This window comes from Haemaphysalis longicornis, unplaced genomic scaffold, assembly GCF_048455015.1.
Source record: "Haemaphysalis longicornis isolate Haplotype H1 unplaced genomic scaffold, Haemaphysalis longicornis Haplotype H1 scaffold_6, whole genome shotgun sequence".
Lineage (NCBI taxonomy): Eukaryota > Metazoa > Arthropoda > Arachnida > Ixodida > Ixodidae > Haemaphysalis > Haemaphysalis longicornis.
In genome coordinates, this window is record NW_027526407.1 from 60,612,770 (window position 1) to 60,630,784 (window position 18,015).

At 46.4% G+C, this 18,015-nt stretch overlaps 1 protein-coding gene across 1 annotated transcript in view; it reads left to right on the forward strand.

Moving 5' to 3' along the window:
- The window catches only part of LOC144143041 (uncharacterized), a 31,448-nt gene extending 13,802 nt beyond the window's left edge, over window positions 1-17,646 (forward strand). Inside the window, exons 4-8 of the mRNA XM_077674861.1 lie at window positions 4,726-4,940; window positions 6,360-6,522; window positions 9,961-10,098; window positions 13,170-13,279; window positions 16,337-17,646. Coding sequence (XP_077530987.1) covers window positions 4,726-4,940; window positions 6,360-6,522; window positions 9,961-10,098; window positions 13,170-13,279; window positions 16,337-16,648 — 938 coding nt within the window. The 3' untranslated portion in view covers window positions 16,649-17,646. The remainder of the gene's footprint in view (window positions 1-4,725; window positions 4,941-6,359; window positions 6,523-9,960; window positions 10,099-13,169; window positions 13,280-16,336) is intronic.
- Window positions 17,647-18,015: the final 369 nt, after the last annotated feature.

Consider the following 18,015-nt stretch of genomic DNA (forward strand, 5'->3'; position numbering starts at 1 on the left):
GCTGCTACACATATCCGCACAACTCGCACACCCATCGGTGCACGTATGCCGAACAATTTACACGACGTCTCCGCGCAGGCTACTAAGTAAAACGGCTCGATATCCAACCCCGGGAACTAGAGGCGGTGCAGCTGAAGCTTTGTCTGCGAGCGAAGGCAACTGGCTGTCTAGACAGAAATGACGATGAGTTTTTGCGCGGCGGCGGTGTACCAGCGCCGACATCGAGCAGTAGACGCCAATTCACCACGTCACGGTATTGCCGGCGTTGTCGCAGGCACGTCGCAGGCAGCTCGCCAGCGCGTGCACCATAAAATAATTTCAAATCATTACAATTACAAACACAGTAACCATCACAAATTAAAAAAAAAACTGCATTTATGCATGCCAATGAAAGCCGTCGTGAAGCAGCGCTAAACAGCTTTTGTGGCTGACGAATAATTAGGGAGTTTTAGCTGACCGTCTTTTACGGTCCGCTCTGCTCCGATAGCAAGCGGAAGCGCCATTGCGCATGCGTGGCGCGCTTGGCCGCGAACGGGGCTCCGGTTGCGCTGAGCGGGCCGCCGATACCGGAGCTGAGCGTCGAAAACGGTAGGCTAAAACTCTCTATTGTAATTACACCGTGTTTATCAGGTTTAGTGAGTAAATGCAGCATTCGCTCAGTGGCTCAGGCGTTCTTCTTCTGACCCCAAGGACGCCATTTTTTAGAGCCCGGCCGCCACGGCGGTTGTTGATGGCGACAAAAAAAAAAAAAAAAATCAGACCAACCATGTGTAGAGATTCGGCGAAATGTCCCTCTACCGCAAAGCATATTCTGCTGAACATTCCTTATAACGGTCCACAACAAGAAGAAATGCATACGAACGAGTGATGTACAACTTCGCTGTTAAAAAACGACTTCACTGCCGCCAATTTTTCGAACAAAAATTGGGAAACTAATCGTTGAATAAAGAAAAAAAAAGCAATTGTAAGCAATCCAAAATATGCGGAAAGCAATGAATAGAATAACAGGTCTTTATTCGGTTATTTGTACATGGACTTTGGTTCGCGGACTTATCAGCAGCCGTAGAGTTAAGCACCAGGAAGTTTCACTACAGGGCCATTGGGCGCAAAGAGAGATTCTGGCGTGCCAATGATTGACTGAAAAAAAGATAACCAGGTGAACAGTTAATATCAATCACAGCTTTGTCGATGTTTCTATAATTGGTTTAAATACGCATAGTTATAAATGGGCTCAGTTCCGTGGAAACAATTTCTGCTATAACTATGTATTAAATATGCACTAACGCTTGAATTTGGGCTAGTTTTTTACTCATTGCTAGAAAAAACCGTCCAAGAAACTTCGACTTGTTTTCGTCTGCATGCTGCGTCCAAGCTTTTTTCGCTATTTTTTATAGTATTAAAGATGGTTCATCCATCCCGTTTTATTTATGTTTTCTTCAAGATATTTAACAAAAATGTTTCTAAAGAATGTGTATATGTTCTTATTATAGTTATTTTACGCATAATTATTATTGCGCATATTTTTTCGAACAAATTCCCAAGTAAATATTTATTAAGGATTGTTCCATGATCCTCTTTACGTTATTTACTTTCCTCCCAAATTTCCACTAAACATTCTTTTAAGTGCTTTGCTAAGTAGCAACGTTCTTTTTTTTCACAAAAGTATAGAATGTGAGCTTCAGTGATGTCAATAAGCCATGATGAGTGTTAGTCGGAACCACTCACGAACGGCCTTTGCCTCTCACAAACGCCACTCACCTCTCGCGAGTGGTGAGTGGCGTTAACACTCGCGAGTGTGAGCGGGCGCACGACTTTCGAGTGGTGAGTGGTGAGTGCCCTCACACGCGCGGGTCGTGAGTGGTGAGCGGCGCTCACACTCGTGAGTGGTTAGCTGAGCTCACAAGTCGCGTGCTATGAGGGGTGAGTGCACTCATACGCGCGAGTGGGGAATGGCGCTCACACTCGCGAGTGGGGAGCGGGACTGACCGTGAGTAGCGGTCAGACTCACTCGGACTCGCAAGCACGAAACGATGGTGAGGTTCGTTCACCACTCACTTGTGAATGTTAAGTGAGTGGTGTGAGTGCACTCGCGAGTGAGCCTGCCGACCTATATATCATGAGGCTTTTCTGTTCTTTCTTTGCGAGTTCTCAACCACTTTGTGAAGGCGAACGGGAAACTTTGTCGCGAGCAGTACGGCGCCCACTACGCGTAGCCAAAAGGAATGGCAACAGCGGTTTCAGTGTTGATGAAAAATACTAAAAGTGTATACGCCTTATCAGTACTCAAACGTAAACGCATAAAACTTGCAAAACCAAAAGCACCAAAACAGTTCCACTTCACGTGAAAGCTGGCAGATGTGGAGCATTGATTCTCCAGTGACTGTGGCGACCTCTTTTGACAAGTTTCAGTATCAGCATGGCGTCGATACTGAAAACCGTCTAGACAAGGCGCCTCATCTCCTGAGAAGGCCTCTAAAGAGATACTGGGTTGTTTTTACAAATATGGGGTAATTCATGCGTTATTTCATGATTATTATCGTATTTTATATAATCGTCTGCACACACTTCTGCACACACATATAACCTTCTGCACACACATGAACATGTTACAAAGCCGGCTGCACTTTTATAATACCCTATCTGCGGTGGTGCACTCTTTATAGGCACGCCCTCCTTTTTCTTAGTATTTTTTCGCTAACGCCTTATTTATTTCATGATTATTATCGTATTTTATATAATCGTGTACTTATTTTCGGTCTAGCAATCGCAGCCTCCGTGGCAGCGGCACAGCGCAAAGTTCGCCCACAACAATTTGCATGTAATGAATGCGTGCCTCTGTGGCGCAGTCGGATCGACATCGGCTTTGTAACTGGAGGGACCCAGGTTCGGTACTTTCCGGGGGAAGCGGTGATTGGGTGTGTGACGCCGTGTGACTGCGGGGGCTAGATACCCTGACGCCCTACGTGCTACGACGACACGCCGGGACCCTAAAGCGGTCCTTAGTTAAGAGCAGACGCTCCAGTACTCTACACATACAGCTTGAGCTTCGTATAGCGATGGCAGTTGATTTGAGCGGAAGGAGCCGCCAGCGTCTTGTAATGCTGCCTCAAAATACCCAAATACAAAAATTAAAATGGTTTTGAGTGTTGTTTAGTGTTGTGTAAGTTTGGAAGGATCCTAATGGTGAAAACGGCCTTGAAAAGGTGGTTGACTATTGTGAACTAGGTTGAAATTAAGTGGATGCAGTGTTTTGCGGTTGCGATTGCCTGGAAAGTTTTTCTCTTTCGAGATTCGAGCTTGTAGCGCCTGTTATCTAATATGCAAGCATCATACGGCGTCACTGGCTTTTCCTAGCCTCGTAGCCTAAAAAGGAACACTTGCGTTGTTGTGTATGGTGCTCATAAAGCTACTTCATTACAGTTGACTCTCGATAAATGGAACTTCAAGGGACCGAAAAAATTAGTTACGTTTAAGAAGAGTTCCGTTTACTGAGATAGATGTGTGAAAGTGTAAATCTATGCGCGTACACACGCTTAATACCATTTCATGGAACTCTAAGCACTGGAAGGTGAATGTAGCTGATAGTTTTTAAGAAAGCAAGAAAACTACAAAAGGTTCAGGCACAGAATTCACGAAGTTGAATTGGCAATAATGAGTCGTCGTGCACTACAAAATGCATCCATTATTTTTGCTGGAGTCCTTGCAACTGCATCTTCACGAAGGCTAGAAGACTCAACTTCGCGCGTGCTTACGAGCCACCGAATTTAGAAGACGGCAACGCGGTAATGAAGTGCGAATAGCACCACGATGGCACGAACAAGGCGGCAGGCTCTGTAACCTCGGCGTTTTGAAAAATCAAGACCGACGGACTGGAACAAGAACTGCGATGTTGCATTCGTTGCACTAACACGGCTGACCACTAATGAGACGAGGCTTACAGGGTTAACGAGCATAAAAAAAAAAACATGGAGGAAGAAAAAAAAAAAAAAACAGACGAAACAGCCGAAATCGTAAAAAGCTGATTCTCATGCCAATGGGTTTCACAAGAAGTTCGACTTCTGGTTCCATTTATACGGTGACGCGAAAATTTTAGTTCCGATTACCGAGTTTTTTACGTTATGTGAATGCAAAACCAACCAACTTACAGGCTAATTTTTCGTTTAAGCGGCAGTTCCGTTTAAAGGAGCCATGAAGAGAAAATACAACTTGGTGTAATTTGAAAGAACTAGGATTCAGTATCTCACTCAGCTCCATTACAGCCCCAAAAGATGTTTTTTAACGAAAAAAAAGCAAGACGTATTTAAAAATTTCAAATTTTGCGCCACAGTGACGTGTTATAAGCAAGAATGACGTCATACGGGCCAACAATAAAACATAATTTTCAGTGCGTTAACTTCACGTTAGCATTCAAGTGATGCGGTGAAATGGAACTAGAGGCCCCATTACAGACGTCCAGTCATGTGCCGTCGCTACAGGTCAGTTAGACGGCCGCCAATCGCACAAACAAGGTTCCGTGACGTCACAGAAAAGTTTCGGGAAAGTGTCCAGGGGGTCGCGACTGCTTCACACGTTTTCTTTAATATCTCCGTTATTTGGTCGAAGATTGCGATGATATTGGTATCATTGTTATCGGGACTAAGCAGTCTTTCTACTAAACCCAACTATTTTGTCTTCATGGCTCCTTTAAGCGATTTTCGTTTATCGAGATTCTACTGTACATCGCAGAAAACATCGGCGACCTCTGCGGCAAGACAGTCCGGTTGGCTGAAGGAAAGCTGCATTCTGCTGTTTTGTTCGAGGTGATCCACATGCAAGACGGGGCAAGGGACTGCAAGTGGTCGGTGGTCACGACGCTCAGGAACCAGTCGGTCGTCATCAGCTACGTCTCCAAGAAACTTCGAACAGCCGTGTTTCCCCACATATGCATCGACTACCTCAAGGCATGTCCTGGGAAGGGCGCCATGGGGCGATTCTGTTCATAAATTTGGCGAAGTCGCTGTATGGGAAGACGACAAAGGACACGCCACTGACCGAGCCAATAAATAGAAACGTCGCACTGAGAGATCTCCAGCTCTCTTGTTCGGGATGTTGTCAACCATTTTGCGAACAAGGAAGCCGTAGCGCACCCGAAACGTGTTTTAGTGATTGACTTGTACGGTGACCTGCACATTATTTACTTACTGAAGTAAATAATGCCTTTTACTTCACAACGCGGTATACCGTTTGACTAGCGACTTCACGAACAAAGCAAATATACCAAAACAATGCCATGTTCCAAAGGGTACATCCCGTGAGGACAAGAAAGATAGCACGACTTCAGCAGCTTCTGCTGTCTTTGTTGTCCTGCTCTTATCTACACTGCCTTTTGTAGCGTAAGCAACACTGGCCGAGGTTGAGCAGTTTCGCGTGGACCTTGAAGGGCCGTGCTGCGCAAGCGTGAGGAGCATTGGATTGGATTAAATTTGATTGTATTGGATTGAATTGGAGTACGGGTGTGTAGAGAATTGGGTCTGCACATTCGCCGGTCTCCGCATTCCAGAGGAGTGACGTCATAGCCGCGGCAGACGCGCCGGCGCCGGCGCGCGTGCCCAGCTGTACGCCTCTGTTGCGCAGTAGCCAAGTCTGACGCTGCGCCGGAGCCGCTTGGTAGCCGTTTCGAGTGGCTACCGGAGAGCCGTGCTGCGCATGCCAGTGGAGCAGTGACCGGACTGGACTCGACCGGACTGGATTGGATTGAACGGGATTGGATTGGATGGGATTGGATTAGAAATCGTTTTAGCATCAGTAAGCATGATAATCAGCTAATCCAGACAAGCAGGCAACTTAAGAATAACCAGCTGAACCTTAGCTCACGCTACGTATATCCTGGCATAGCCGAGCTATGCCGCTGCTAATTTTTTTTTAATTCCGTTTTGCCTGTAGTAATGGGTCATCTTGTCAAGAACATGAAACAGGGATTAGTTCGCAGAGCGTTCTAAACTCCAATTATCGATTGTAAGACTCTAGTACTACTTTCTTGCTTTCTTACGCATAAATCCCAACCTTTGCACCCAGTCACAAGCTTCCCCTCAAAATGAACCCAGGGGCGCCATTCAGTGATGACCAAATGTTTCTTTCGGAAATTCTTGGATGCCTCGCAAGCCAATTCAGATATCAAACCGGCTGTTGTGTATAGAGTAACGCTTACCAAAGTATACAAGGCGACTTCAGGGTTGGTCCAAAACGGCACAAAATAGGCTTTATAACACTCCCCATTGAGTATGGAAACAGGAGAGGGAAGATAGGTGCTCCTTTCCCTCTTGGGGAGTTCCTATAACAACTGGCATTGATTTTTCTTGCATTTCCACGAAAATACGCAGATAAGCCACCGAGATTGGGCTGCGGTTCTGGTGTGCGGCGATAAGGAGAACGTCATGGTGCGGCCTGGAGGCGCAAACTTCACTCTGCATTTCAACCCCACCTGGAGGCTGGACTTTACCGATTCTCCGTTCTACCTCTACGTCACAGCCGCCTCTCTTCCCAGTAAGCGGCCTTTTCTTTCAACTTTGTGAATCGTGAAAGGGGTTTAGTGGGGATCATCGTCGCAATTGTATGTCTAAGCGCGCGTGCATTCTACGCCTACCCGATTCCCTGGTTTATTCGGTTTAACCTTGAGCTGGGTCCGGTGGGGTTCGCTGAAAGCGTTCGCAGAAAATACTGTGAAAAAAAATACCGATCCCGAGTGAGCGTGCGCCACGTGAGGAGCTTGAAAAAAATACCAGCACCATACCAACACCAAAAATACCATCACCTGCTTTTGAGCCGGAAGCGGGGAGCACAGGACAGCTCGCGCTGCAGACACCGACTTCGCGAAGCCGTCTGTCGCGGGTTCTATCGCGTGCTAACACGGCCCAGTTTGGGAGAGATGTGAAAGCCTGCGCACGAAACCATCCGGGCCTGGCAGTCATGGAGAACTTTCAGCGGTACGTTCGGAAATCCATGTGGGGTGCAGCAGCCGGGTCGCCGATTAGGGGAGAGGGGCCACCAGCTCTGCTGTTTCTCTAGCCTCGCACCAATCGTGCGAGCTGCGCCAGTTTTTTAGGGGCGGAGCACCTTCAGGCTCAGGCTTGCCCGTCCGGAGTCCGGCCGCTGTACGTGCTCACGGCACAGCACCGTGTAAATCGAAACACCTGGGAACAAAAGGTTCACAAACGGTCAACATGAACAAAATTAAGGGTTCACAAAAGGTTACAGAGAGAGAGAGTGCTCCTGGAGAGCCGTGCTGCGCATGCGCGAGGAGCATTAGATTGGATTGGATTGGATTGAATTGAATTGGATTTGGATTTGAATTTGAATTGAAATGGATTGGATTGGATTAAATTGAATTGTATTGGACTGTATTTGATTGTAAATCGTTGTAGCAGCAGTAAGCACTCTTACGGGTGATTTACAATAACGAAGATGCCCAGTGTTTCGCTTACTCGTCATGAGTCACTTCGTGGAGTTGCGTGAATTTTTTTCTAGCTTGGTCTAGAGCGCGTTTCCTCGTGGGCTCCGTGCCTCATCCCTCACTCACTCACTCACTCACTCACTCACTCACTCACTCACTCACTCACTCACTCACTCACTCACTCACTCACTCACTCACTCACTCACTCACTCACTCACTCACTCACTCACTCACTCACTCACTCACTCACTCACTCACTCACTCACTCACTCACTCACTCACTCACTATCTTCCTTCTCTGCTTACCGGCCCCCTCGTTTGCGAGTTTGAATGCGTGTTTTTAAGCGCAGCTTGTAGGGCTAAGGTACTCTGTATTTCTCATTTCTTTGAACAAAGAATACCGCGGCTTCCAATGTGTTTGAAGCGCAAGGCATTTTTTAGCGTTAGGCGTTGCGAAACGAATGTCCCGGTGTGTGTGCTATTACTACGCGGTCACTACAAAAGTCGCGCGCCCTTCAAAATTTGATTTGGACCTCAAGCTTCTACGCCTCGCCACTTGGATATACATCTTGTGTATATTTGTATTTGACAGACACTATTTTCAAGGTCAAAACTTGGCTTAGACCTCAAGCTACCACATCTCCTCACTGGGAAATGCATTTTAAACAGATTAGTTATCAAAGGGCACCACTGTCAAGATCACGTAAAGTCAACGTAGAAGTCTTTGCGTGTATGTATGTGGCTCACGCGTATGTCGTGTGCTAATCAGCTTCAGTTGTCATCCACCTTCAGTGATTAAAATGGCTGGCGATTTATTAAAGCAAAGCTTTTTACCCTTACTAGCCAACGGTGTCATCGCGTGCGCCACAAGAAACTCCCAACCAGAATAAATAAAATTACTGGCGCTGCTAGGAATCAAACCTGGGACAGAAGAGAAGCGGAACGAGAGCCCAACGTTTTAGCAACTAAGCTACGTTTACACGTGGAGACGGGGAGACAGATGGTGGTTTTGATTCCGTGGCTGAGGAGGGGAATGGCTCTTTTAAGGCGCCGCATGAAACAAGAGTGACAGAGAGGCAGTGAGAAATATGACGCACGTGCCGCCCTCCTCCTCACACTTCCAAAGACGCTCCTCTTTCTGCCGACACACGGCCGGGCTACAGCGGCGTGCGCCGCTCTAGCCCTGCCGTGGCCGACGCTGCTGCTTTCAGGAAGCCGCCCTCGCGAATCCCAGGTAACAGATAAAGCGGTACCCCTAGAGGTAGAGGTAGGAAAGGAAATTGTGGGTGTGGTTAACAGCTTTGCTTTCCTACCACCTTCACAGAATTCAATCATAACATGCGCTGCATATTTGGGCGAGGGACGGGGACAGTGAAAAGACAAAACCAAACGAAGGTCTACAAACTAGCAACTTTTTTATTGAAATCTGTATGGGTATTTATAAGAATGCAGCGCACGTTATTATTGAATTCAAGTATATACCAACTAGCCCCCAAAAAGCCTTTGTCACCTTCACAGCGTGGACTTAAGCCAATTTTTTTCCTGTTTCCTTCATACTTTTCTTTGTAGTACTTGTTCGCGCTGCGTGGTATCGATGAGTGTTCTTTTATAATTCCGGTAAACGAATTACTGCAGTTTCTATTACGTCCACGTAGTAACATTTATGTTTCACTTTATGAACATTACCAGCGATGTACGAAGGTAAAACAGCAGAGGTTGTATTGTGCGGAAAACAACAAAGGAGTGCTAAGAGCTTTCTGGGTTATGTGGAGGTCGCATTAAAGTTGAATGCATTTTATTTAAAGTGTAAGTTTGAATCTGGTTCAGTCTGCACACATACACTTTGGGTGCATTTTTTATTGGTATCAAGTTAGAAAAGCGCCATTATCCATTTTCGGAAGGCTTAACTGGTAATAACATTATCTTAACTTAGACCTCTAAGACAGTTCAGGTGGAATAATTGATGTGTAAGGTTAATAAAGGCATTACATTCATAAGTTTGCTTTCCAGTTTGCTTCCCAGTTTGCATTCCAACTGGATTGCAAACTCTTAGGGATAGGAAACGAACTTCCTGAATCAAGGAGCAAACTCGAGTAGATGATATCATAGTTCAAGTAAAGAAAAAAATGGACTTGGGCTGGTAATTTAGGGAGATAAACCTACAAACAGTGGACAATCAGGGTAACAGAGTGGATACAAAGAGTCCGTTCTAGATGAAGGGGAAGGTCAATAACACGATGAACGGGTGAAATAAGAAAATTCGGGGCCATCAGCGGACTCGAGCAGCGCATAGCCGGAATGGTTGAGAGTCAATAAGGAAAGGTCTTCGTTCTGCAGTAGACCTGAGTAGGCCGTTCATGACGACGACGATGATGATCATCATCATTATTTATGAAACTATGCATGCGCCTTAGAGTGGTTTTACCGTGGTACCTGGGTATCAAGTTATGGAGCTTCTAGTTACGTCTGAAATACTTTAGGCCACTGTAACAGGCGTGTTTAATGCAGAAATATACTGGCATCATTTGCAGGTTCAATGGGAGAATGCGCAAATGGGTCGTTCCTTTGCGCCTTGACCGGTCTTTGCGTCTGGGAAGGCTTCATGTGTGACGGAGTTGATAACTGCCTGGAATACGATGACGAGCACTTATTCTACGGGAGCACGTGTCGTAAGTATAAACGAGTAACATTTTAGGCACCGTACAGGTGTCGTCCGCAGGTGGTAATGAGCTAGCCGTGGCGCTGTCTTTGTAAAAACGATAGCCCAATTGTATAAATAAATAAGTAAAAAAAATCAACCAATCAGCCAAATGTACAAACTATTAAACGGCTTATTCCCGCTCTTTCTGCGCTGTCACGAAGGGGAGAAAAGCAGGTTATCCACTTTGTCCAAACTCCTCTGTTGCCTCGCTAACTTGAGACTATAATGCAATGGGCGCTCGATAACCCGGAGGGATAATCCTGCAAAAGGTTACAAGGCACCGATGTGGCTATCTAATTCAATTATAAATATTATTTTTGTCTCATCATCATCATCATCATCATCATCATCATCATCATCCCACTGCACGGCAAAGGCCTCTCCCATTAATCTCCAATTAATCCGGTCCTGTGCTACTTGCGACAAATTTATCCCGCAAACTTCTTGATCTCATCTGCCCACCAAACTTTCGGCCGCCCGCTGCCACGCTTGCCTTCTCTAGGGATCCACTCTGTTACCCTTAATGACCAATGGTTATCTTGCCTTCGCACATGCCCTGCCCACGTCCAGTTCTTCTTCTTAACTTCTACTAATATGTCCTTAAAGGGACACTGAAGTGATATGTAAACATTGCGGGATTACTAGCGCAAATTGTAGTCTGGAGTCCCCAGGCTATGTTTCGACCACTCTAGGCGCGTTTACGCAATTTTATTTAGTAGAAAAACTAATTCGAAAATGCTGTCCTCCTCTCTTTACGCTCGCCCATTTTCTGTGGCGTTTTCGTGTGACGTCAGGAGGGGATGAGCTGGCAATTGGCTGCGTTACTGCGCGGCTCCCCGGCCTTCAGACAGAGTCAGTCGGCCCAGCGTTTCGTCCGCCGGCCGCCGACGGGTCGTCGCAATTCGTTCCCTCAGTTGAAACGAAGCCAGGACACGTTTGTGAATGGAAGAATGTGCCTTTCTTTACTTGGTTAGTTTGTACACTGTATCTAGCTCCAAGTCAAGGCCGCTTCACACAAGCGCGCGCTGCACAAGCGCACATGCGACGCTTCGCTGACTGGTACGCCAGTAGGAAAATATAAGGCCTCTTGAAGGCGGGAGAAGAGTCAGCGAAGTCAACATAGGTACTAAGGAAATAAAATCAACTGATATTTTTACCGTACAGCGTAAAACTAGGGCGCGGAGAGCACTTTTTTGCGCTGGGCGAACAAGCACAGCGGTCAGGAGCACGACTACGCATCTGCGAACGCTTTTCCGTCTACGAAATGCAATTGCTAGACGTGAGCTACTGTGGAAACTCGGGCGACGCTTACTGCACGAGCGCAGTACAACAAATAGTCACCTAAGCTGCTTGAAATGCCAAAACTAAATAAAAGTGTAAACCGGTTGTACAATATATACCCTATATTAGCAAAACCTTCGCATCCCGCCTCGTGGCTCAGTGGTCTGGTGTGCTAGGTATGTCACCGCAAGTGTTTTGCGAGTCGCGAGTTCGAATCCCCGCGGGTACGTGCTTTTTTTTTGTAACTCCACTTTTTTGTTTTCCGCCGATGTTTTCTATATTGAGTTCACCTTTTTTTGGGCCGCAACGTTCATGGCTACACGAACTAGTTCACAAAACGCGCGCAGGCTGGCACTGGCGCGCTAGCGAGTTCTCGTTGGCGTGCTGTTGCCATAAGCACCGACTGCTTGGAGGCAGTGGGCGCAGGCCAGAATGAACAGACCCTTGGCCTGGTGCGAACACGCTTTTTACGATACAGGCATGAGGGAGGCAAGCTCCAAATATGGGGGAAAAGCGCATGACATTTGGGCGTCTGCGGGTACGCGGAGGGCGTTCATGCACTGCGTAGGTCTCGGCTAGTGAATGCTACGACTACAAGCCGTCCTGGGAGGCTTATCTTGTGCATTTTACAGCCGACAACATGGCAAAAGCGCGGTACGATGATTACTGATATATTGAGAATGCCCATCCAACAACGCCATTGGTTATGTTTTACAGAACCGAAACCAAAACCGAAACTTGTTTGATTGCTAACCTTGGGCATCGTCCAATCACGGCGCCCCTCCTCCTAACGTCACAGCCTTAGTTGGTGCGGCCGCCGCAAACCGCGCATGGTAGTTTTTCTTCTTTCGCGCTTTGTAAAATAATTACCGATTTGTCAACCGGATAAACGATGAAAAGTGTGCTAATTTGAGCCGGTCTACGCAGTGCAAGCAAAAACGGGAGCTTGACAAATTCACTTCAGTGTCCCTTTAACACGCGTTTGTTCCCTCACCCACTCCGCTCTCTCCTTGTCCCTTAACGTTACACCTGTCATCTTCCATTCCACTGCTCGCTGAGTCGTCCTCAGTTTAAGTTTAACCCTCTTAGTGAGCCTCCACATTATGCCCCGTACGTGAGTACCGGTAAGATGCAGCTGTCATATACTTCATTCTTCAGGGACAATGGTAGGCTGCCACTCATTATTTGAATTTGTCTAAAGAATAGTAAATTTTGGGGGAAACACATTATCTTGGACCACAGCAACTTCGGTATTGGCAGGACCGCGCAACGAGTATGCTGGGTAATAGAAATTAAGCTGCACCTAAAATGGAAGTGTTGATTGTAGCAACAAACTTCTACAGACGTAAAGAATTCAGCCAGAAGTCAGTGCGGGAACGTACCGAAGCACACATGTATGCATATATACGCGCGCGCACTCGCACACACAAAGGTAACCTACACATACGCGCACATACGCGTACATGCACACACTCGGACGCACGCGCGCGCGCTCCCAGACCCACCCACAGGCGCGGGCCAACACAAGCGCGCACACACGCATACATAGCCTGCAATGCGTGGGGATTTTCCCGCGAATAAAACCAACAGTTGCATCAGCGATCATTACGTCTTAACTTTTTAGTATGCAAGCCACAAGTCGGCCACGGATAGAAAAAACAGAATCGGCCCCCAAAACACAGCCCTGCGGTACTCCCGTTATTTGAGCTACGTCCGAGGAAAAAACTACATATATTCACATTACGTTCTCTTCCGCAGTGATGCCAACGGTGGCCCTGGAGCTAATTGTGTGCGGTCTCTCCATGCTGTTCGTGACCACCATTGCTTTCTGCCACTTGCTTCGAGACATCGTGAAAGACTACAAGCTGGTGAGTGCATAAATTTTGCTTAGTCATTGCAGTTCATTGTTTACCTGCCTTTATATATGCGCCTTATCAATAGTGACAAGAGCCATTCTTATCTCCCACGTTTCAGAGGACAGCTTTACTGTATTTGTCGACCGAAGGGAGCTGATTGATTGATTGTGAAGTTTAACGCGCCGACGCCACGCAGGTGATAAGGCGCGCCGTAGTGGAGGGCTCCGGATTAATTTTGACCACCTGGGGATCTTTATTGTGCGCCGAAATCTTGTACACACGGGCGTTTTTGCTTTTCGCCTCCATCAGAAAAGCGGCCGCCGCGACCGGGAATCGAACCCGCGTCCTCGTGGAAGTACCAAACTAGAACCATTGAGAACTTCTTCATTTCTGGAAGAGAGCTGCTAATTCGTTCGTATTGGATTTCATCGGCGTCGCCCCCGTCTGAACGGATTTTGCCCAGCTTATACACTTGTAAAAACACCAGCGGCACAAGCCTCAATCTAGCACCACGATAGAATATCCCCAGTTTTTTCGTTCTCGCACCATCACGTTCTAATTAATTTTGATGTTGTTGTTGCCCTTTCTACAGTACTTCTGTGCGTTTCTGCTCGCAGGGGGCAGTGAAAGATGCAACTTAAGCCAAAGTTTTCTCTGCTTAGCTGATTATGATGCGCGCCGCGACTTCGTCTTTATCAGAAAAATATACGTTACTTCATCTCGGTATAATCTAAGCCTACCGTGACTTCTTGCTGGCTGACACGACCGGAAAAACACATCTAAGACAGTTTATTGTAATCACCGTAATATGATTGAGAAATTTATAAATTGATTACAAATACTAGAAAAGAGGTCCTAACGTTTGTGTGAGCCTGCTGTGACTTTTTTGATAAAACGCTTCTAGGACAGCATAATTTATTAAGTAGACTCACAAATTTATAATTGAGTTTTCTTTTACTCGTTATAGGGCACATCTGAAGTTAAAGCTTAAGTTAAAGCATGGTACGGATCAAATGGTGCTCGCTTCAAAAGATTTTGGCTTCCGGTTCCACGTTACCAGTGCCTGATTACCACGCCAATCATATTACCGTGATTTAATGTTTGGTATACTTCATTCCTTCCGTAAGCCTTCTTATACATGCGTATGGTCGAGACCATAATCACCATACCCTGGCCACCATGTCCAATACCGGCAACCGATTCGGCAACGAGCCAAAAAAATAGTCGACAAAAATTGTAAGCTGTAGTAATCAAAGGCTATGTTATTGCCATTTTTCCGTTTTGTCTAGCTGTTTACCAAGCCTACAGAGTTATTTTAAAGACGATAGTCTTTCTTGGGCTACTTAAACCCAGAAAGTTTGGTCTGTCTGTATGTCTGTATGTCTGTCCGTCTGTCTGTCTGTGACCCGATTCAGCCACCCGGCCAAAGCAAAACAATGCCTGCGCAATAGTCTTATATAGTCACAGCTAAATCTACCCGTCTATGTCCGGTGGAATGTTCATACTTGTCAACATTGTTGAAGAAGAACAAGACATTACGCAAATATGAGACAACAAATCAATACAGAAGTCATATTTGTAGTGTTCCTTTATAAAAAAATCAAACATGCTTGAATTTGCAAAATTAAATACTTCATCAACTGCAGAAAAAGAATTCACTCCGCTGTCGCCTGCTGTCGCCCGCGCCACTATAGCTTCTGGGGCCATTTTAAGAAATCAACCGGCAACAGTTACGCAAGGTTCCACTAGGTAGGTTCCACGTTCTGCTTGCAACGCACGTGGAGTAGGGAAACGCGGTTCTATAAACGCTGAAGTAGGGCGCCTCGATTAACGCGCGTCTTCGCCGTACGGCAGCGTTCGCATCGAGTCACCCGGTTTGGAGCAGTGGAACGCGGGAAATTTAAAATGATTTAGGCAAACCTTTGGCGTCTTTACCTTGGGAGGAGCGCGACGCAAGAGGAACAACATGACAGGTGAGCGGGAAAGCGAAGGGAGGCATTTACTTCGCAAAAGCCGATAAAGACTATCGTCTTTTAACGGCATTTGCAACGAAGGAGCAGATACGTGGCCAATTTTTTTGTTATTATCCGATTTTTTAAAAATTACATTCGAAACCAACAAAAAAATGGCAGCATCTCCACTCCGTAGATGATGGCGAGGGTGTAGAGTACGGGGACTCGAAATGTCGTCCAAGTTGCGCCCCGAGCGACATCCGATTTGCGCCCCTACCGTCATTTGATTTGAGCCGTGAGTTGCACCTTGATTATTCCCTAAATGAAACTGCAAATCACGGCTCCAATCGAATTTCGCTTGATTTTCGCTAGATGGTGGTGTGCGCACGGATGGACAAGGACGGACATTGGGAGGTCCCAAGGCACTCCGCACCGTTACAGATGAGGGAGTAAGCCGTTTGATTCTCATGTACTAACTCACGGTCGTAGCCCAAGCGGGTCAAGTGGGAAATCTTTCTGGAGATTTTCCACTTAGCCCGCTTGGGCTGCGACCGTGAGTTAGTACGCTTTTTGTACATTGATAGAGAGGACGGTGTGCCATTTGACAATGTAATGTTGTTGGGTCTGCACAGCATTTGGCGTTCGCGAATGGCTTGGCTGCATTGTGATATAGACGCACGACCAACGAGACAGTATTTTAGGGAAAGTGTGTCACAGTTTGTTGAAGTTCAGAGAGCGAAGAACTCTCCACCATACTGGTTGTTTAAAATTGAACCCCCTGGGGGGCATGGTGGCATTACTGTGATTTTTTATTTGTCATTGTACCTGGTACCTGGTGTTTCTGTACGAGATTCGCAATAAAGAAAAAAAGACGGTGATAGCCCAATGGGTAAGACAACTGGCACTAGCTCTGTCTGGTCTACCAGGCACAGGCTCGAATCCTGCCGGTGCCTGTGTGATTTTTTTTGCGATTGTAAATGCTATGCGCACGGACGCGGACGGACATTGTGCGCTCCTAAGGTACTCCGCACCTAAAACTGCTTGGTTTAGCATAATTCACGTGGAGGCAATGAAAACGAAAGCTTTTTAATGAGACTTCGCCGTGACAATCTTGCAGGGTTCGGTGCATATGGAAAGGGACCCTCTGGCAAAACGGGAAGCGATGGAAGAGGCAGTCGCTGTTCGGCGTCGCGAAGCTCGTTTTGAGGTTGGCGCAGGTGAAGAACGCGGCAAACCCTCGTCGCCCTCCTTCAAATTTACGGGCGGAAAACATTCCGGCACGAGTTCCCGTACTGCATTTACCCCAGGCCATGCGGGGGACGACTTTGAAGAGGAGAGCACACGGGCGAGTGTAAGGATCCAAGTCCATAAGCGACGCATCTCCATGCTCCCCAGCTTGACACGGACGCCTCGTCACACGGAAGACTGAAGGCTGGGCTGTCTGGGACGAACTGGAGAGGGGCTGAGGGAACAGCTTCTTTTGTTCTTGCGTGGTGAAAGTAATGTGCGCACAAAACGCCAATTTGATGTTTTTTTATTATTATCAACTGATTGCTAATTTTACTAAAACTTGTTTTGTCGGCCGTTATAAATACCGAAATCTTGGTGGTTTCCTCCCCGTGTCCGTGATGCCCGGTGGTGATGCGATAACATCACACGTGTGCAGCTTTCCCGCTCACGGCAGTCCTTTCAGCACTGATTACTCTGTAGCTATTTAGCGAAACGTAAAGTTATTTCGCGCAGCTGATATTGGGGGTGAAAACTTGATTTGTGGGCAGTTTCAAATCTTACACGTTTCGCGAATAAGTTCCAGAGCCATAGAAACTATCCCATACAAATGCATGGGGAGTACGATGTGACAGCGAATTAGACAAAAAAAATATTCGGAATCCTGGGGACTTATTTTAGCGTTTTCATGATCACGTTGAATTCTTACTTTATGCAAAATATCTCTTTCCTGAAAGGGTTTTGCCTGGTTCCTGAGAAGTCGGAATTTTGAACGAGAAAGCTGGGTATGCAAATGAAACATGTTCGCTGAATGCACCAGAGAGATTGGTGGGTGAGGGTAAACTTGCCCGTGAGGAAAGTAAAAAGGTGACCTGGCCTCGCGCATGGGGAAGACACGAGACTCTGGTAAATACAACGCAATTCCCTGAAAGCTTAGGTGCCTTTATCGCAATCAGTATCTTTTTTTTTTTTTTTGCGGAAATGTGAGTGGCTGGCTGTGAGGACAACGCAGAGTCGTGTAACCTCCTCTTCATCAGAGAGGCCTTATTCGCTGTGAATGCTTCAACATGAAGCCCTTGAAGTATCGCCTGAACAACCGCCAATTCAATTGTCTTTAGAGTGAAAATGTGTATTTTCTAGCTCTTTAAGAGAAAGCTTTCTTTAACATGCCCGCAATAAATTTCTTCGCGTCCAAAAAGCTTGCTCCGTAGAGTATAGAACATGTACGGCTAAATGACTCAGGGATCTTAGAGAAAAATGTCACATGTAAATAAGCTTGAGGATTTTGCTGCCTATTGTGTTACCAGATATCCTCCTTGAACCGCTGCTCCTTCGTATACAAACACAATGATACATTTTTCTAAGAGACGTTTTATTTTATGAAATATTGCATCTGATTAACAACAATCTAACTGTACAGTTGCCCTGGTTAAGCAGTCAAGACAACACAAAACAATGTAATAAAAGGAAAGAAACACGACACAACCACCAGTCTCAAGCGCATGCTGGAAGGGAACTTAGGTGTTCTGACAGTTTGAATCTGACCGCGTTTATTGTAGAGCCGTAAAT